At 41.5% G+C, this 21,488-nt stretch overlaps 1 protein-coding gene and 1 pseudogene across 5 annotated transcripts in view; one reads left to right on the forward strand and one right to left on the reverse strand.

Moving 5' to 3' along the window:
* Acbd5 (acyl-CoA binding domain containing 5) overlaps positions 1 to 21,488 on the reverse strand; it is a 32,598-nt gene that overhangs the window by 10,598 nt on the left and 512 nt on the right. Inside the window, exons 1-9 of one of the 5 annotated variants that reach the window (XM_048367944.1) lie at positions 20,501 to 20,791; positions 13,846 to 13,966; positions 12,049 to 12,121; positions 9,652 to 9,766; positions 9,370 to 9,402; positions 6,952 to 7,086; positions 4,897 to 5,094; positions 2,868 to 2,974; positions 593 to 857 (exon numbers count right to left, since the gene is read on the reverse strand). In XM_048367944.1, coding sequence (XP_048223901.1) covers positions 593 to 857; positions 2,868 to 2,974; positions 4,897 to 5,094; positions 6,952 to 7,086; positions 9,370 to 9,402; positions 9,652 to 9,766; positions 12,049 to 12,121; positions 13,846 to 13,966; positions 20,501 to 20,681 — 1,228 coding nt within the window. In that variant the 5' untranslated portion in view covers positions 20,682 to 20,791. Of the gene's footprint in view, positions 1 to 592; positions 858 to 2,867; positions 2,975 to 4,896; positions 5,095 to 6,951; positions 7,087 to 9,369; positions 9,403 to 9,651; positions 9,767 to 12,048; positions 12,122 to 13,845; positions 13,967 to 20,500; positions 20,792 to 21,488 lie in introns of those variants that run through there. The other 4 variants (XM_048367943.1, XM_048367942.1, XM_048367941.1 and 1 more) reach the window with 4 other exon arrangements.
* LOC125367276 lies at positions 15,157 to 15,990 on the forward strand (annotated as a pseudogene).

Here is a 21,488-nt window from a genome sequence, read left to right on the forward strand (position 1 = left end):
ACGAAGTTACTGATCATACACTATATTCAGAACCCTAAAAGTTCTAAGAGATAAGAGCAGTGAGCAAAACACAAGGATATTAAATTCCTGTGATTACAGTTAAATGTGGCTGGGCATGGTGACATATACTTATAATCTCAGCACTTGGGAGACTGAAACAGAACGATCACTTGAGCCCATGAATTTGAGGTCAGCCTTAGCAACATAGTGAGACGCTTACTTAAAAAAAAAAAAAAGGTCTCTAGAAGAGTGAAAAAGGAAAACCATAGCCTGGCTATTAAAATGGTAAGGAAAATAATACGGAATAAACATTACAAGTTTATATATTGGATCAAATGCAAAAAAGGAGAATCAATGTTGCTAATAAATAAAGTTTAAAAATAGAATCGTTTTTCCTAATATTTTCAGGAATGAACTACCATGTCCGAGGAGAGAACTGGCCTAAAGAAAAGTAAGCAGACATTATGCAAGGATAACTGACCTTCAGATAACAATTGCACATCAAATATAACGGTGCTGCTCTGATCTAGAACTTCTCCCTTTTCTCTTTTAGTTTCTAAACCAAGGGCGCGGTGGGTGAGGGGAAGCGCACCTCTTCCTCTTCTGGCAGAGAACTCCTCGCTTTCTCCCCCTCGCTTCTCGCGGTGTGGTGTTCCACTGTTACTTCTGCCATCTTCCCCGCCATGCTTTACTTCACCCTTCCCTTCAACCGCTGCCATCTGCGCGTTCCCAAGACTGCCAGTTCCAGAAAGTCCTTGAATATCTTCAGGAAAACCATAATTTTCCAAGTGCTGTTTGGGATGACCAGCCGAGTAATATTGAAAGGGTCCATTATTTGATGTAAAGCTGTCAAAAGACTACAAATTTAAAATGAGGTTTCATTAAATGTGAACATACTTTGTTTTGTTTTGGGGTTTTTTTTGTTTGTTTGGTTGCTTGCCAGTCCTGGAGACTGAACTCAGGGCCTGGGTGCTGTCCCTGAGCTTCTTTGTGCTCAAGGCTAGCGCTCTACCACTTGAGCCACAGTGCTACTTCAGGCTTTTCCTGTGTAGTTTACTGGACATAAGAATTTCAGAATTTTCTGCCCGTGCTGGCTTCGAACCATGATCCTCAGATCTCAGCCTCCTAAGTAGCTAGGATTACAGTCATGAGCCTGTGCCTGGCTCAAGTGAACATAAATTATATAGCACCAAGTTTTCCTGATAAAATAAATATTTTCCTAAAAGAAAATGTGTTCAATTCATATTTGACTTCCTAGATACAAAAAAAAATGTGGCAAGGAATGGTGTTATCTCTAAGTATACAAACCAAAAAAAAAAAAAGAAGAAAAAATGGCATCTAGTGTTTTTATCGTTTATTGTTTTCAGTTTTCACTAATTTCAGTTTGGCCTCTGTCTCTCTTTTTTTTTTTTAATTTTTTCTGGTCCTAGGCCTTAAACTCCAGGCCTGGGCATTGTCCATGGGCTCCTTTTGCTCAAGGCTAGCACTCTCCTACTTGAGCTACAGTGCCATTTCTGTGGTTAAATGCAGATAAGAATCTTACAGACTTTCCTGCTCAGGCTGTCTTTGAACCATGATCTTAGCCTCCTGAGTAGCTATGACTACAGGCATGGGCCACTGGTACCCAGCTGTCTTTATAATGTGTATGTGTGTGCAACCACACACACGTACACACATGTATATAGGTTCTGGGGCTTGAACCCAGGGCCTCTTGTTTTCACTCAACTTTCTTTATCAAAGCTGGTGTTCTACTAGAGTCACATCTCTAGTCCAGCATTTTGCTGGTTTCTTGGAGATAAAGTCTCTTGGACTTTTCTGCCCAGATTGTCTTTGAACCTTGATCCTCTAGACCTCGGCTTCCTGAGTGTCAAGGATTATGGATATGAGCCATTGATCCCTGGTTTATCATTATTTTGCCTATCTGTGCCACTCCTTTGTATGACCTTAGTTTTAAAGTTCTTTATGCGCTTTAAATTTTTGAGAAAACTAAAAGATTCAAATACATTTATGAAAAGAGGGAAACAGAAAATTAAAAATATCATTTCAAGAAGGCAAAAGATAAATGATAGGATACCTTGAACTTCTTTAATTCAACAGGGGTAGAGGAAAAGGTGGATAGACATAAAAACGCCAAAATCAGATATAATTTTCAAAAACACTTTCACAATTATCAGAAATAGTTGTAGTAGAAAGAAAAATAATAAACTTTTAAATAATAAATTTTTAAACTTTTTCTTTCATTCCAGAGTGTTAACTAAATTTTGAAGATATTTCCACTAATTCTTTTTTGTGTCTATACTGAGACTAGAACTCAGGGCCTCGACGTCCCTTAGATTTTTCACTCAAGGATCATGTTATCTCACTTGAACCACACCTCCACTTTTGCTCTACTGGTACTTAATTGGAGATCATGGACTTCCCTGCCCCGGCTGGCTTCAAACCAGGATTCTCAGATCTCAGCCTCCTCAGTAACTAGGTTCTGGCGTGAGCTACTGACACCTGGCTTCTACTGAAAACTTGAATGCAGTGGACTGTAGTCGATATGACAAACAGACTTGCTTGCTTGCAAACCATTCCCTTTCCCTCATCGGTCAGTGTTCGTCAAGGATGCTTGCCCCACAATTCCCGGAACACTCATAAACATGCATGTATTACAAGTTATAATAGAAAATTAACTGTTATTAAGTGTTCTTTGGATACTTTAGAATGATATACATTTTAAACCACAAAATATAAATATTCGAACATTTTAAGGTTATGTTTTTCAAGGTGATAGACAGAATGTACATCTGCTATTAACAGAAGTTCTGAAGCACATTCTGATATACCACTCTGAAACCTTACCAATCAAAAAATGTCATTTTTACCTCTTCTTGTCCAAACTGTTCCATAGAATCACAGTAAACTTCACTGTCTGAATCACTTGTCAAATGCTGAATTCCTGAAATATCTTCAACATGATCATCATTTATATCTAAATATGAACAAATGTCCAGGTAGGATAATTATATTCTAATAGAAGAAAAATTCACTTTTATATTTCATTTTCAAAATTAATCCGCTCTATATTATGTCCATACTGGGAGACAAATTTGATTTTTTACATCACACTCTATCTACTCTATCTATCTATCTATCTATCTATCTATCTATCTATCTATCTATCTATCCCATATAGCCTCAAACTCACAATCCTCCTGCCTCAGCCTTCTAAGTGCTGGAATTCCAGGCATACAACCACTTCTAAGTTATATTATTTATTTTTTTATTTTTATTTTTTGCTAGTCCTGGGCCTTGAACTCAGGGCCTGAGCACTGTCCTTGGCTTCTTTTTGCTCAAGGCTAGCACTCTACCACTTGAGTCATGGTGCCACTTCCGGCTTTTTCTATATATGTGATACTGAGGAATCGAACCCAGAGCTTCATGTATATGAGGCGAGCACTTTACCACTAGGCCATATTCCCAGCCCTAGTCAGTAATTCTTATTTGAAAACATTGCAAAGTATTTCCTATTGAATTCTATGAAGCCATTGTCTGGATAAAACCTTAGAAAAATTAATAATCATATAAGACAAAAACAACTACCACACAGGAAGTCTAATTTGAAATGTAAATACTCAAATTTGTTACACATTGGTTTCTGGGTAGAATTACAGCAACAGTAATGATTGTGTACAGACATACCATTGACTCACTCTAGACCTCTAGAAGATAAAAGACTAGCCAAGTGCCAGTGGCTCACACCTACTCAGAAGGCTGAGATCTGAGGATTATGGTTCGAAGCCAGGCCAGGCAGGAAAGTCTGCAAGACTTGTCTACAATTAACCACCAGAAAACTGGAAGTGGCACGGTGGCTCAAGTGGTAGAGCACTAGCCTTGAGCAAAAAAGCTCAGGGACCATGGAAAAAGGGAGGAAGTGAGAGATGGAGGAAAATCCTATCAGGAGAACTGGAGGCGTGGTTGAGGTGACAGAGCACTTGACCTGTAAACTGCAGGTCATGAGGTCAATCTCCAGTACTGTCAAACAGCAACAAGAATAACAAAAATAGATCAGGAATAAAAATGTCAAAGATTTTTAAAGTATCATGTAAGAACATAGTAAGAATATGTCCTAACAAGAGCTCTGGACCCAGAGGCATGATGGAATATGCCTAGAATCCCAGCACTTGAGAGGGTGAAGCCAGAGGATCACAAATTCACAGCCAGCCTGTGATGCATAGGAACACTATGTCTTAAGGAAAAAAAATCCTGATAGTAATTCTCTGCCTCTCAAAGCTACACATTCTTTTCAAATTTATTATGTGTGTGCATGTGTGTGTGTGTGTGTGTGTGTGTACATGTAATTGTATTGTTGTTATTAAGGTAACGAACAGAGGGGTTACCATTTCCTAAGTCTGTTAAGGACTTGTACAATGTCACCTCTTCTTTTGCTTCCCCCCAGTTTCCCCCTCCCGTCCCTGCCCACAAATTGCATAGTAGTTCATTTTCCACATTATCTACTGAATACCATGAGTGCATTTGTTCACCCGTCTTCCCTCCCTTTCTGCACCACCTCTTTAAAGAAAGCAAAAACAAACAACAATAACAAAAAGTCATGGTTTCCATTTTTCTGGAATTCATTTTGATAAAATATTTCAAATGTTCACAGGAGTTCTACCTTTGGCTTTCTCCCCTAAGAGCATCCTCCTTTTGTAGAACTGTTTGTAAGTGAATGCCTAGAGTCCTGTATACATTATCATGTCCAGTTTTATTTTAGATCTTCAGAGCTAAACATTCATACTATTAATAAACTCTTAAGATATTACTCAGTAAGTTTTGCTGAATATCTCAAAATTATTAAGAGAATAGTGGAGTCATAGGAAAATGACTAGACAAAGAAGTATTTGAAGATAATACCTTCATGAACACAGACAGCAGTGTTTCCAGTTGGCTCCAAGTGCTGCTCTATGGCTTTTCCTTCTTCATCATTTCTGCCTTTCAGGGAAAAATCAGGATGAACTTTATGCTGCATATCCTGAACAAAGCTGTCTTTGTCACAGCCATTAGTGACAATAAGTTCCACATTCTTATCTGCAGATTTCTTCATTTTCTTATCTTTTATGATAAGAGAGATTCAGAAAAGTTCACAATAAGTCAACTCTTGCATAAAATATACTAATAGCCATTAGTCATTTCCCTCTCAAGGATCAGGGAGATAGGGGCTGGAAATATGGCCTAGTGGCAAGAGTGCTTGCCTCCTATACATGAAGCCCTGGGTTCAACTCCTCAGCACCACATATATAGAAAAAAGCTGGAAGTGGCACTGTGGCTCAAGTGGTAGAATGCTAGCCTTGAGCAAAAAGGAAGCCAGGGACAGTGCTCAGGCCCTGAGTTCAAGCCCCAGGAATGGAAAAAAAAAAAAAAAAACACCAAAATCTCAGGCCAAAGATCAATGGCTCATGCCTATTATGCTGCCTACTCAGGTAGATGAGATCCTGAGGGCTGCATTTAAAGCCGTCCTAGGCAGAAAAGTCTACAAGAATCTATCTCCAAAATAATCAACAAAAAGCAGAGCTGGAGGCATGACTCAATGGACGGCACCAGCCAAGCAATCAAGTTTGGGGCCTAGAACTTAAGCCTGGTACTAGCAAAAGGAAAAAAAAAAAAAACGCTCAAAGGCTGGAAAGTGAAGACAAAGCTAAATTGCACAGTGTGTTTTAACTCTTAGTGTTTATTTTTAATTTCTAAAATTACCTTCCCATAAGTCACAGAAACTCCTAACAAAGTTTTCTGAATGTACTACCCCCATAATTCCAGTGTGCCCTCTCCATCAACATAAGCCTAAATATTAGGGACAGAGTACTTGCCTAGCATGTATGAGGTCCTGAGTTTGATTCTCAGGGCTGCAAAAAACAAAAGCAAGCTGGGGAAAGGTGGCTCAAACCTGTAATATTAGCTACCCAGGAAACTGAAATCTGAGAATCACAGTTCAAAGCCAGCCCAGGCAGGAAAGACTGTAAGACTTCTAGCTCTAATTAACCAGCAAAAAGCCAGAAGTAGAGGTATGGGTTAAGTGGTATAGTACCAAGCAAGAACCTGAGGCCCTCAGTTCAAGCCCCAGTACTGTCCCTGGCTCGTACTCATGTGCACGCCATGCACACGCACGCACCACTTAACTTACTATGCAAACCTGTATTCTATTCTCTGGGGTCCACTTTAATCTTGACAAGATCCTGAGAGTTTAAATTGTTTCTGGTTCTTGGTAACATGTGCATATCCATATCAGAAACACTACCTTTTAAATTGCATGTCTTGTAGTAGGTGAATTTCCTGTGGTGTACCCCCTGTGGTCACTGTATATGATTTTGGCACATTGGATATTGTATATATGCTTATCTGAACTAGGGAAGGGAAAGAAAAATGAGGGAGGGTGTAACAAATATGACAAGAAATGTACTCACTACCTTATTATGTAACTGTACCCCCTCTGTATATCACCTTGTCAATCAAATTTAATTAAAAAAATAAAAATAAATAAATTGCATGTCTTGGCATGTACTATACTTGGTCTATTCCAGTCAGCCTTCAATTAACACTGTTTTATTTATGTGTAAGCCTGGATATAGCAGAGCCATTTGACCAACAGGCCACATCCCACGAGGTGCACTAATCTCATACAGTATCTAATCATGGCAATGTCTCAACAGTTTTTTTTTTGCCAGTGCTGGGAACTGAACTCAGAGCCTGGGCACTGTCCCTGGAGCTTCATTTTTTTAGTCAAGGCCAGCGCTCTACCACTTGAGCTACAGAACCGCTTCCAGGTTTTTCTGAGTAAGAGTCTCATGGATTTTCCTGCCCAGTCTAGCTTCAGATTGTCAGATCTCAGCCAAGATGAGAGGCATGAGTCAGCAGCACCTGGTTTGAATAACCTCTTATTTGCATAAAATTATTAACCTGACATCCAAAACTTACCATTATCACTTTGTTTTGCTCCCTTTACTTCTTCTTGGGGCTCATCTTCCTCAGACTCAGCTCCACTGTCACTGCTTTCTGCTTTGCCATTAACAGTCTTGACATTTGGAGTAGAAGTTAGAACATTACCAAGATCTAAAACAAATTGATCACTTACATCACTAATGTAGTAATAGATAATGTTTTAATTTTTAATGAATAAAACAATTTGGAGTTAATCTAGGATTTTATATATCATAGTATTCTTTTCTTGGACGCTATACATGCATCAATCAATAGACATACTCTTTCAATTACCAGTTTAAAACAAAAATGATAAAACTATCTTAAATAGTATTTGAACAAGGCATGGAATAATTGTTTTTAAGTCAGCATCATCTGAAATGGTAAAGTTAAGAGATAAATCATTTTCTTTGTAAATGATGAGACACTAGGTTGCTAAAAACCATAATGCTGTTTTTGACCATTCTAACAATCTCATCAGCGTTCTAGTTGGACTCCATTTTAAAACTTTTTGTGGGGGGAGGGGGGGAGGTGCTGGGCCCTCACACTTTCCCTTAGCTTTTTTGATCAAAGCAAGTGCTCTACCACTTGAGCCACACCTATGCTGTGGTTAACTGAAGATAGTCTCTCAGACTTTTTCAACCCTGACTGGCTGCAAACCTTGATCCTCTGATTTCAGCCTCCTGAGTAGCTATGATTACAGCCATGAAGCAGTAGCAACTTGGCCTTTCAGAATAGTTTTTGTGCGCTGGGAATGTGGCTTAATGGTAGATTGCCTGCCTAGCATACATGAAGGCCTCAGTTTGATTCCTCAGTACCCACATAAACAGAAGTGGTGCTGTGGCTCAAGTGGCAGAGTGCTAGTTAGCCTTGAACAAATGAAGCTCAGGGACAGTGCCCAGGCACTGAGTTCAAGCCCCAGGACTGGCAAACAGTTTTTGTAACGGTTTATTTATAGGGTACTGGGGATCAAACCTAGTGCCTTATGCATGCTAGGCAGATACTGACTGCCCCACTGAAATACATCTCGGTTCATATTATAAACTAAATCTTTACTTCAGTGTTGGGCTCAAATCTGAAGTCATGTGCGTGCTAGGCACAAAAGAATCATAGTTCTTTTTTTGTTTTTCCATCTCCCTCACTTTCCCTGACAGCCTAGAAAAAAATCATAATTAAAAGCAATGCTGTGCTGGTGGCTCATGCTTCTAATCCGAGCCACTAAGGAAGCTGATATCTGAGGAGTCAAGCACAGGGAGGAAAAGACCATGAGACTCTTTATCTTTAGTAAAAGAACAAAAGTGAAAAACTCTGAGTAGCTAGGTATAATCCTAGCTATTCAGGAGGCTGAGATCTAAAGACCTCGGTTCAAAGCCAGCCCAGGCAGGACAGTGAGACTCTTATCTCCAATTACCAACAAAGAAACCAGAAGTGGCACTGTGGCTCAAGAGAAAGGAAGAAAGGAAGGGAGGGAGGGAGGGACGGAGGGAGGAAGGAAGGGAAATAATAAATAAAAACATCCTTCAAAAGAAAACATGAAAAGAAATTTTTTTTTTTTTTTTTTGGCCAGTCCTGGGCCTTGGACTCAGGGCCTGAGCACTGTCCCTGGCTTCTTCCCGCTCAAGGCTAGCACTCTGCCACTTGAGCCACAGCGCCGCTTCTGGCCGTTTTCTGTATATGTGGTGCTGGGGAATCGAACCTAGGGCCTCGTGTATCCGAGGCAGGCACTCTTGCCACTAGGCTATATCCCCAGCCTGAAAAGAAAATTTTTTATATCACACACACACAACAGCCGGGCACTGGTGGCTCATGCCTGGAATCCTAGCTATTCAGGATGCTGAGATTTGAGGATCACAGTTCAAATCTTGCACAGGCAAAAAAAAAGTCAGTGAGATTTACCTCCAATTTACCAGCAAAAAGCCAGAAGCAAAGCTGTGACTTAAGCAGTAGAGCCCAGGCCTTGGGTGAAAAAGCTCAAGAAGTGTATCCAGGCCCTGAGTTCAAGTCCCAGTACCAACATTCAAATATACACACACACACACACAAAAATCACACATAAAAAAACAGTAAGTCATTTAATGTCTTAGATTAGTTTGCTATATTATAGTTAAACCATACCATAAATATACCCACATTTAAAATAAACTAGAACATCATTTAATCCATGGTATTGTAATATAACATAAAGCAACACAGAAAATAATTCAGCAAAACACAACTATAATTCGCTATAATTTTGTATATACTAAATGAACCACATAGGATGTTTTCATAACTTATCATTTAAGGATTTAAACTTTAAGAGTTTATAGTATTTAGAACTTCAGAGAATGTGTTTTCTTGGAATGGGAATTCCTGAGTGACAAATTTATATGCTCTGGAATATTGAAAATGTTATATAGATTTAATTATTCCTACCTTCTAAGTATTTAGAGATTTTATCCAATCGGACTAGCATGTAAAAAGTAAAAGAAAAAATTAGACATTTAAGCATCAGTGCATGCATAATAGGTTAGTTTCTAAATTTAAAAGGTTAACAAAAAGTCAGGCACAATGGCGCACACCTATAATCCCAGTACTCTGGAGGCTAATGGCAGGAAGATTGTGAATTTGAGGCTAGCATAAGCTAGGAAGGCCAGCCTGAACTAGAGTAATATCCTCTCTCAAAAAAATAAAAAAAGAAGGTAAAAAAAGTCCAACCTGAGGTTAAATCAGAACTCTTGCCACATTTATTATCTTCTACAATTTCATAAAATGGACCTATTACTTGCAGCAGCTCTTCAACTTTCTCAGTCATGGGCATAGTTTCAATAATCTGTAATCAAAAGGAAATAAACATTGTGAGAGCTTTGTACAACCACTTAAAGGTAATAAAATTTTTTAAAGGAAAGGTAAAAAAGCAACATTTAAACCAAAGTAATTTTTCCAGGTTTATTCTGCTTGTGTTTTTTTGTGTTTTACTTTGTTTTTTTTTTTTTTGTTTTTTTTTTTTTTTTTGCCAGTACTGGGGTTTGAGCCCAGGGCCTTAACTCTTACTTGGCTTTTTCACTCAACGGTGGTGTTCCACCACTTGAACCATGCTTTCAATTCTGGTTTTTTACTGGTAAACTGAAGATAAAAGTACCCATTTCATAAGATCTTATAAGACATGAAGGATTGCAGTTCGAGGCCAGTCAGGGCAAAAAAAGTACACTAAAATCCATCTCCCAAATAACGTGTCAAAAGTATGTAAGGATAGCCCAGATATAAGGCCTAAGGCCCAGAGTTCAAAACTCTAGTACTAAGAGAGAGAGAGAGAGAGAGAGAGCGAGAGAGAGAGAGAGAGAGCGCAGGAAGTAAGGAGAGAAGGAAATAGTTACAGAAATCCATAGGTAACAGGAGTATTTTAAGATATCTGAAACTCAGCATTATAGTTTAACTTTAAAGTCAAATACGCATTATTTCATCACCTCATTTGAAACTGTGATTATACCAGTAAACTGTAATGATGTCATTATGTAATAGAACTGGATATGAAAAATGGGTATACTTTAATATGAGAATTCAATTTTTTTTGCAGTCCTGGGGCTTGAACTCAGGGCCTGAGCAATGTCCCTGACTTTCTTTTGCTCAACCACTTGAGCCACAGTGCCACTTCTGGCTTTTTCTGTTTGTGTGGTATTGAGGAATCAAACCCAGGGCTTCATGCATGCTAGGCCAGCACTGTACCACTAAGCCACATTCCCAGCCTGGGAATTCCATTTTGTAATATAGAAGTATAGACTAAACTTTCTGTTTGTGTATGTGTGTAGGATTTGAACTCAGCCCTTGGGTACTGTCCCTTACAATTTCCACTCAGAGCTGGCTGCTACTTGAGCTACAGCTCCACTTCTGGCTTTCTGCTGGTTAATTGAAGATAAAGAGTCTCACAGACTTTTCTGCCTGGCCTGGCTTTGAATCGTGGGATCTTCAGATCGCAGCGTCCTCAGTCGCTTAGCTATGATTATAGGCGTGAGCCACCAGCACCCACCCTCTATTAAACTGAATGTAACTGGAATGGTTACCAAATGCAAAAGGCTTCAGATTCTCCTCTCTCTCCCTTTGAAAGAGTCCTTTGTTTCTGTGTTCCTGATTAGTCAACAGCCAAAAGAATTCATCTCTGCCCTCTGTATTAAAGTCCACTAAATAAAGATTGTGAAAATGTAACAAAGGGCACAACTTTGAACTGTGTATAATGAGATTAGAAAACAGCAGTGGGGGTAGAGAGCAAGGAAACAGGGGAGAGGGGAGAATGGGAGGAAGGGAGGAGAAGAGACGAGGAACCAGGCCAAGCCCAGCTGGAGTGAATGGTAGAAAAGCTGGGACTACTACTCTGGACCACACACTCCAGATTGTCCAGTGTCACACAATGCCAGCTGGGCTTAAAAGTCATTCAGTAGGGAAGATAAAGGTCTGTACTAAAAGAGAAGGAGGAAAGACCACAAGGAAAGGCAGCCAGTAAGCAGCAAGTAGATAAGATAGTCCAAAAAGCTATGACTAAGGCAGGCACCAGTAGATCATGTCTGTAATAACATTATGACTACAATGTGAAACAACTTTAAGAAAAAATACTCACCTTAAGATGAACTTCAATAAAGTAGAAAAAAACTAATAAAATTTCTTAATCTATGACTTATAGTAACATATTGTGCTATTCTTGTTTCTTAATACAAACTACCTGCATTGTCTGATAAATTATAAATCAAGTACCAGTGGCTCATGCCTGTAATCCTAGCTACTTAGAAGGCTGAGATCTGAGAATCATGGTTCAAAGTCAGGCAAGAAAGGCTGTGAGACTCTTATCTCTAGTTAATTATCAAAAAGTCAAAAGTAGAACTGTGGCCCAAGTGGTAGAGCACCAGCCTTGAGTGAAAAAGCTAAGAGACAGATTCCAAGCTCTGAGTTTAAACCCCAGTATTGGCTAAATAAATGAACAATTAAGAGCAGCTACAGATAAAGCTTAGTGAGAAACACTGCAGTATCAGGCCCTGGGCTCAAGCCCCAAAATGCCACAAAAATAAAGATAAACTAGATCGGCTTTACATACTTCTATTCTCCAATAAGAATTATTTTCCCTACCTTTTTCATTTCTTCAACATAGGCAATCATTGCCTCTTCTTTGGTCATATCACCCAATGAATTCCAAGCATCCCTAGAAATAAAATATTTTTTTAAAAGACATAAAGGTCCGTAATTTTCATTGTCTTTGTCTTTTTTTTTTTTTTTTTTTTGCCAGTCCTGGGCCTTGAACTCAGGGCCTGAGCACTGTCCCTGTCCCAGATCTTCTATTTCTTTTAAGGTGACACATTTATTTATTTATTTATTTTTATTTATTTATTTTTTTGCCAGTCCTGGGCCTTGGACTCAGGGCCTAAGCACTGTCCCTGGCTTCTTTTTGCTCAAGGCTAGCACTCTGCCACTTGAGCCACAGTGCCATTTCTGGCCATTTTCTATGTATGTGGTGCTGGGGAATCGAACCCAGGGCTTCATGTATAGGAGGCAAGCACTCTTACCACTAGGCCATATTACCAGCCATGACACATTTATTTTTTAAAATGTGTTGGAAATGTATCATGACTTAAAGTAAAACCTATTTTACGTTATGACTATCAATTATCATCAACTATCAATTATATTCTCTTCAATTGAAAATTACGTGCCTTTGGGCTGGGAATATGGTCTAGTGGCAAAAGTGCTCGCCCCGTACACATGAAGCCCTGGGTTTGATTCCCCAGCACCACATACATAGAAAACGGCCAGAAGTGGTGTTGTGGCTCAAGTGGCAGAGTGCTAGCCTTGAACTGAAGACCTCAGGGACAGGGCCCAGGCCCAGAGTTCAAGCCCCATGACCAACAAAAACAAAAACAAAAACGAGTTACTAGACTGGTAAATTAAATAGCATTTTAAAACAATTAGGTATTTAACCATCGAGTAGCTTACACCTAGAGTCCTAGCTATTTGAGACTGAGATGAGGAGAATTGCAGTTCATAGCTCAGACAAAAGTTCAAAAGTCCCCTTTACAACCAGTTCCTGAGTATGGTGACATAGGTCTGTCTTCCCAGCTAAGGGAAAATGCTAAAAGCAGAAGGACTGAAGTCCAGGAATATAACTGGGCAAATAGGGAGAATAAATGTATGAATGAATGAATGAATGAAGGGAGACTCTATGTCAAAAATAACTGGAGTAGCCAGGCATCCAGTGGCTCACACCTGTCATCCTAGCTACTCAGGAGGCTGAGATCTGAGGATTGTGGCTCAAGGTCTTTGAGATTCATCTCCAAATAACCACCAAAAAGCAGGAAGTGGATGTGTGGCTCAAGTGGCAGAGCATTAGGCTTGAGCCAAAAAGCTGAGATAGTGCCCAAACCCTGAGTTCAAGCCCCAGGACCAGCACAAAAGAGAGAAAAAGAGGGGCTGGGGATATAGCCTAGTGGCAAGAGTGCTTGCCATGAGGCCCTGGGTTCAATTCCCCAGCACCACATATACAGAAAATGGCCAGAAGTGGCGCTGTGGCTCAAGTGGTAGAGTGCTAGCCTTGAGCAAAAAGAAGCCTGGGACAGTGCTCAGGCCCTGAGTCCAAGCCCCAGGACTGGCCAAAAAAAAAAAAAAAAGAGAGAGAGAGAGAAAAAGAGAGAAGAAAAAACTGAACATGCTTTCCATCACTGATATACCTATACAAACCCCTGTTGGTTTTACTGTCTTTTTCAAGTCTTTCCTTATTTGTATGAAATTGTATTAAGAGCACTTGAAGGATAAAATTTCTATGTAGTACCTAGAACTCTGTATGCATAGAATAATATGTAATACTACTAGTAATAGCTATATCATAATCATGTCATTAAAATGGAATCTCTTTAGTTCTCTAAGTAAAATTACCATTTGTATCTTCCAATAGGATCCCAGAACCCAGGCCTTGAAAGTTTACAGGGTCCTTCAGTCGCTTGTTTATAGAAGCTATAAAACTTGAGCATCATTTCATTTGTTGGCTGGAATGATCCTGTTGAAAACATTAACGGATAACCTTACATTATATATTAGCTTAGCCATACTGTACTAATAGATATTTTACATTTAATTAGTAGTTCAGATCATTTATTTTTACCTTACTTAGGAACCAAAGTTAATTTCTCTACTCCTTTGATTAAAAAAAAAACTCTGAAATCCGAAACTTCAATAATGAAAATAAATCAGTAAGTTATACTAATATATGTTAAAATGTAGAATAACATTATTCAAAGCAGATGACAAATCAAACTTGATTAGCATAAATAAAAATTTACATGTATACTCTAGTTAATAAAAGTATAACAGTGGCTGGGAATATGGCCTAGTGGCAAGAGTGCTTACCTCGTATACATGAAGCCCTGGGTTCAATTCCTCAGCACCACATATATAGAAAACAGCCAGAAGTGGCACTGTGGCTCAAGTGGCTGAGTGCTAGCCTTGAGCAAACAGAAGCCAGGGACAGTGCTCACGCCCTGAGTTCAAAGCCCAGGACTGGCAAAATAAATAAATAAATAAATAAAAGTATAACAGTAAAAAAAAACCTGAAGTTTCCTCGGCCAAATTTTCATTTATCATTGGATAGGGAACTTTGAGTAAAGCTAACTAGTGTGTATTTTGGTAGAAAAATAATATAACAAATGTCTATAACTGACTATCTCTAAAATTTTTAAATTGTATAAACAAGCATGATAAGGTGGTTTAGTACTAATAAAGGTGGAAAAAGGAATGTTTAACATTCATAAATTGCTAAAAATTATGATATGCACATAACAGTAATTTGTAACTATGGTCCTAAAAGTTGCATTGTAGAAAAACTTTAATAATGGCACTAAGAACTTTCATATTCTATTACAAAATGAGGTTTAAAAAAAAAGCAGTTTAAAAAAGAAGATATACAAAATAGTCTATTTTTCCAAAACAACTATCAATATATACAACAAAGGATTATAGCATTTACATCAATATTAAAAGAGGTGATCCTAGGTGATCTCAGTTACTCAGAAGCCAGAGGCTGAGAGGATAGAGAAGAGGGAGATGAGACAGCAAGGCATGACCCTCATCAACAAATGGCTGGCTATCCCAGCTGTGCACAAAGAGTAAATAGGAGGGTTATGGTCCAGGCAGGCAGGCCCAGGCAGATTTGCAAAACCCTATACCAAAAAGTAACTAAGTCAGGTTGCCGCCGCCGCTGCCGCCATCGTGCCAGCCCCTCGGGTCTCAGCGAGGCTGGGTGACGCTCCAGGATGGGAGACAAGCCAATTTGGGAGCAGATTGGATCCAGCTTCATTTAACATTACTACCAGTTATTTGATAATGACAGAACCCAACTAGGAGCAGTTTATATTGATGCATCATGCCTTACGTGGGAAGGACAGCAGTTCCAGGGAAAAGCTGCCATTGTGGAGAAGTTGCCTAGCCTTCCCTTCCAGAAAATCCAGCACACTGTCACTGCTCAGGACCATCAGCCCCCACCAGACAGCTGTATCATCAGCATGATTGTGGGCCAGCTCAAGGCTGATGAAGACCCCATCATGGGGTTCCACCAGATGTTTCTATTAAAGAACATCGATGATGCTTGGGTTTGCACCAATGACATGTTCAGGCTTGCCCTGCACAACTTTGGCTGACCTCCTCCTGACCGCTTACTTATTCACGCTGTTTCCTCCTCCCTCCTTTTTCCGATACTATCACACTCCTCCAGATGCTCCAAATATCATACACAAATGAGCAAGGCTGAGGTGGGAGTAGGTGCAGTGCTCTGCCCCCACCAAGGTGTTGTGCATGATGTTTGGATGTTAGATTAGTTGCATCTTACAGGAGAAGTTTGTGTTGTACCAGCGCATGCCTTGGAAAGACTTAAGTAATGCAACAGGTTGTCTTTTTTTTTTTAATCTACTGACAAGATGCTCTAGTAACCCAAAGAAGTGAAGGAGAAAGCAGCTGCCTCACCGCCCAGATATTGATTTGTTCAGATGTTTCAAATGCCTCATGATACAATAAAACCACAAAAATTTTCTTAACAGTTTAAAAAAAAAAGTAACTAAGTCAGGAAGGGCTGGAGGCATGAATCAAGTAGTCAAGAATCTACCCAGAAAGCAAAAAGGACTTGGATTTAGCCCCCAGCACCATCAAAAAGAAAGAAGAAAGCTAAAAAGAGATATTCTTTGGATAGTAGCTATAGAGCCTATTTTATTTTTTCTTTTCACTTACCTGTGTTTTAATTTTTAATATCAAGTATGTTTTTTAAAACAAAACGTACTGTAAAGAATTAGAGGACCGGGAATGTGTTTTAGTGGTAGAGTGCTTGCCTAGCATACATGAAGCCTGGTTCAATTCCTTAACACCATATAAATAGAAAAAGCTGGAAGTGGCACTGTGGCTCAAGTGGTAGAGTGCTGGCCTTGAGTAAAAGAAGCTCAGCAACAGTGCCCAGGCCCTGAGTTCAAGCCCTAGAACTGGCACACAACACACAACACACACACACACAAAAGTATTAAAGACATAGGGTATGAGGTATAGCTCAGTGGTAGAATGCCTGGCTTGTAATCACAAGATTCTAGGTTTAAACCACAGTATTATTTTAAAAAATTAGAAATGTGACCTCTCAGTGGATCACAATAGCTCAAAAGCTATGTATGTATGTTCATATAAGACAAGGATAAGCAAACTCTATTGTTGACATTACATTTAAAGTCCTAGGTGAATTTCCTTTGGTGTAGGCCACGTGGCTACTGTATATGTTTTTGGTATACTATATAATGTATATATGTCTACCTGATCCAGGGAAGGGAAAGAAAAACAGGGTGTAAGATATCACAAGAAATGTACACACTGCCCTATTATGTAACTGTACCCCTTTTGCACAACACCTTGTCAAAAATTTTTTAATTAATAAATAAAAAATAAAATAAATTAGAAATGTAAAGACATTTTAAAAACTTGGTAGAAGGCAGACGTGGTTGTACACCCCTGTAACCCCAGCACATGGGAGGCTGATACAGTTAGCGCTGAAGTTTATGGGCAGTCTGAGAAATATTGGAAGATCTTGCCTTTAAAAAAAACAACAAACAACCCTGGGGGTTGGAGGCATGGCTCAGGTGGTAGAAAGGTGGCCAACAAGCAAAAATGTTCAATACCAAGCTTGAGTCTGAGCCTCAGAAATTTGAGAACAAAACACCAAAACCCAAAAATCTGTATACTAAACCTTGTATACTAAAAAAATGGGTAACATGTAGTAATCAAAAGCTAGTAGTTTATAAAAGCCACGGAAATTACAACATAGACAAGTTCAGAGCTGGTGTTTCAGGTTTGGTGAAGAGTGCATAATTAATTCTGAAATCACAGTAATAATTATTTACACAATATATATAAAATTAAGAGTATCTATTAGCAAACAGGGTTTCTATGATCAAATTGCTCTTTATAAAGCAGAGCGGAAAAATACAGAAGAATGGTAATCAATATATAGTACAAATCAAATGTAACAATTCAAAAACCTCCTATAATAACTTCAATAGGCCAACTTGAGTTCATTGGCTCAGATGAATGATATATACATTATAACACATAAAAACAAAAACATGTATTGGATGCATCTGTGTGACTGAGAATAAAGCAAGATAAAGTATGATCTGGCCTTAAGGTGCTTGCATATGATAATTTGAATATATGGATTTGAAAATTATGTAAGACTTCATATTCCTTTCTTTTTCTTTTTTCTTTTTGGTCGGTCATGGGGCTTGAATTCAGGGCCTGGGTGCTGTCCCTGAGCTCTTCAGACTAGCGCTCTACCATGTCCAGTTTCTTTCCACTATCACTATCATTTCTCTGGTGATTAATTGGAGCTCAGAGTATCACAGACTTTTTTGCCTGGGGTTGGCTTTGAACCATGATCCTCATATCCCATCCTCCTGAGTAGCTAGGATTACAGGCCTGAGCCACCAGTGCCCAGCTGTCTTTACATTTCTAAAGGCTAAGGTTTTATCAATCACCAATGTGATTGGATTAATTATTACCTGGGGTTCAGCTATATCAGCTTGGTTTGGGTAGGATAACAGAACCCTAAATGCTGTCCAAAAGTGCCTCTTTGGGACCCAGCACCTGTATGCTAAACACCTACTTTGCCACTGAGCTACAATTTCTAACCTCCATTTTTGCAGTGCTAGGGATCAAAGCTAGGGTCTTAGGCAATCTAACACTCTCCCCCTCACAAGTGCCATCTGACAAGTTATCTGCAATTCCTTTGTCTGTGTGTGTGTGTGTGTGTGTGTGTGTGTGTGTGTGTGACATAGAACTTGTCACCTGCCTGCTTCAGTTTCCCAAATTCTGGGATTACAAATTTGCAATACCTTTTCAAGTAAAAGGAATGCAAATTTTGCCCGGAGCTTGTTGTTCACACCAGTCAACTGAGCTCCTATAGAAGGCTGAGATCTGAGGATCACAGTCTGAAGCCAGCCTAGGCAGGAAAGTCCACGAGATTCTTAAAACTAATTAACTTAAAAAAAATTGGGACAGGGAATGTGGTTTAGCAGTAGAATGCTTGCCTGGCATGCATGAAGCACTGGGTTTGATTCCTCAGCATCACATAAACAGAAAAAGCAAGAAGTGGTGCTGTGGCTCAATAGGTAGAGTGGATAGCCCTGAGCAAAAAGAAGCTCAGGGACAGTGCCTAGTCCCTGAGTCCAAGCCCCAGGACTGGCAAAAAAAAAAAAAGAATTCAAGCCCCAGAATACACAAACACACTGAAAACTAATTTTCACAGGTTTCTTAAGAAGATAATTTTTAAGTAGGCTAAAGAAATAAAATCTAGCTAGTTTTATCAGTTTTTTTTTTTTTTTTTGGCCTGTCCTGGGCCTTGGACTCAGGGCCTGAGCACTGTCCCTGGCTTCTTTTTGCTCAAGGCTAGCACTCTGCCACTTGAGCCACAGCGCCCCTTCTGACCGTTTTCCATATATGTGGTGCTGGGGAATTGAACTGAGAGCTTCATGTGTAGGAGGCAAGCACTCTTGCCACTAGGCCATATTCCCAGCCCCGTTTTATCAGTTTTTAAAATACTACAATGGGTGCAATTTGTAACCCTAACTATATAGGAAGCTGAGCTCTGAGGATCTCCTTTTGAAGCCAGGAGAGACAGTGAAGTCCACGAAACTTATCTTTTGGCTATAGCAAAAAGCCAGAAATGGAGGTGTGACTCAAATGGTAGAGTGGCAGCCTTGAATGAAAAACCTAAGCCTCAGTATCTGAAAATACACCCTCCACACACCCCTCCCCCAAAATGCATGGTTTAGAAAAGTGAATGTATTATTTACATAAAACTCTTAGAACCATATCTTTCTATAAACTTTTTTTTTCCCTACCATGCATGAAACCCTGAGTTCGATTCCTCAGTACCACATAAACAGAAAAGGCTGGAAGTGGTGCTGTCAAGTGGTATAGGGCTACCCTTGAGCAAAAGGTCAGGGACAGTGCCCAGGCTCTGAGTTCAAGCCCCAGGACAGGCAAAAAAAAAAAAGTCATATAATTCAAAAGCACCTGACTTGAAAACTGTCTTCCTTTTCATGCTTCTCCACTTAGAAAAGAAAGACAGATAAATAAGTAGAAAAAAACTAATGGCTGAAAACTTCTAAGAACTAGTCAGACAAAAACAACACAGGCAAAAAGCTCTGCAAACGGAGAAAAAGACAAATACGAAGTAGACACATCACCATCAAATTACTGCAAACCAACGATGAAGATTTAAAAAAGAAAAATCTTGGAAAATACAGAAAAAGCACATTAAATCCAACACAACAACTCTGACTTTTCTCCCAAGGTGTAAAAAAAACACCCAGAATGAAAAGTGTGCAAAGTGTAAACACTAGCACGATGGGATTGATTACCTGCACCAAAGTAATAACTATATAGCCAGGGAGATGAACATCAATCGTTGTACAAAGGGCTAAGGGTTCTTCCCTTTCCTATCAGAAGTGTTCAGAGGTTTGAATTGTAGGCACCTGGCAAGTCTATCCCATTATTATTATTATTATTATTTTTTGTCAGTCCTGGGTCTTGGACTCAGGGCCTGAGCACTGTCCCTGGCTTCCTTTTGCTCAAGGCTAGCACTCTGCCACTTGAGCCACAGCGGCACTTCTGGCCATTTTCTATATATGTGGTGCTGGGGAATCGAACCCAGGGCTTCATGTATACGAGGCAAGCACTCTTGCCACTAGGCCATACTCCCAGCCCTATAACATTATTTTAAAATCGACTCGAATGCCACGAATCCGGGAGAACACTTGTTTACGCTCATGCAAGTGCTTTGGGTCTGATCTCCGGGCTGGGACCCGGGCGGGGGAGAGGTCGGGCACCTGCTCTCTCCATCGGAAACTTCGCCTCCCGTCACTCTCCTCCTCCGAGGGGAAAGAGGAGACGCTGGCTGGACTGGAACCCCCAAGACCGAAGGGAGGCGGGCGGGGGGGGGCACGGGGGAGGTTCCGACCCCGGGGCCTCCGCGGAAAGCCGCTCGGGCGGGGGCCCGGACACGCACCATTTTTCGGCAAGCTCTGGATCACCTTCACCGCCGCCTCGAACCTGGTTTCGTGCACCGATCGTGTGTCCGCCATGGTCAGCGGCCGGCGCCGGCCCCGGTCCCCAGGTCTGGCGGCGGGGATCAGGCAGCAGCAGCAGCAGCACCAGCTTCCCCAGAAGCCTGCATGGAACTGGAACATGGAGCGCAACCGCGGATCAACAAGCCCCGAGGAGGGGTGGAGGCACCGCGGCGCCGCGGGGCAGCCCTCGGCCGCCCTGCCCTATCCTAGCCGCTCGGCCCGGTGGCCCGGCTCCTTCCCCCTCCCCCCCGAGGGCGTGACCGCGGCCCACGAGCCGGCCCCCGAGCGAGCCCGGCCCCGCTCGCCGCCCGGAAGAGCATCCCTAGCGGCCACACCCCCCATCCCGCCTAGCCCGAGGGTCCCGGGCGCCCGCTCCGCACTCTCCCCCGAGGAGCCGCCCGCGGTCGCCGCGGTCGCCGCAGACCCCGTCGTGACGCGCGGCCGCCGCGGGGAGGGAGGACGAGTCCCCCCCCCCCGGCCGTGCGTCCCGGAGACCCCGGGACCCGGGGCCGCCTGCCCGACGACCCGCTCGCTGCTCGGTTTCGCTCGGGGGCTGCAAACCGCGGCGAGGCTGGACCGCGGACACCCAGGGGCGCGTTTCGGGGTGCGGTGGGGTGCGGCGTCCGGACCCGAAGCGGCCCGACCGCTCCTGAGAAAGGGGGACCGAAACGAACGGCCCGGAGGGAGCGCTCCGAGAGGTGGCGGCTGGGGGGAGGCGACGGGCGGGGCCGCCGGGGAGGGTGGGCGATCCCCACCGTGTGAGTTCCGAGACCGAGGGCCGTTCCCTGACCACCCCCCCTCCCCCGGCAACGTCACCCCACCGCCCCGGGGGAGGCAGGCTGGGGGACGTGCTTAGCAGTGCTTGGCCCGCACACCTTGGACGGCTTCCGCTAACCCGAGATCGGTACGCCCGAGCCGGCCCGCGAC

This window comes from Perognathus longimembris, chromosome 18 (assembly GCF_023159225.1).
Source record: "Perognathus longimembris pacificus isolate PPM17 chromosome 18, ASM2315922v1, whole genome shotgun sequence".
Taxonomy (NCBI): domain Eukaryota; kingdom Metazoa; phylum Chordata; class Mammalia; order Rodentia; family Heteromyidae; genus Perognathus; species Perognathus longimembris.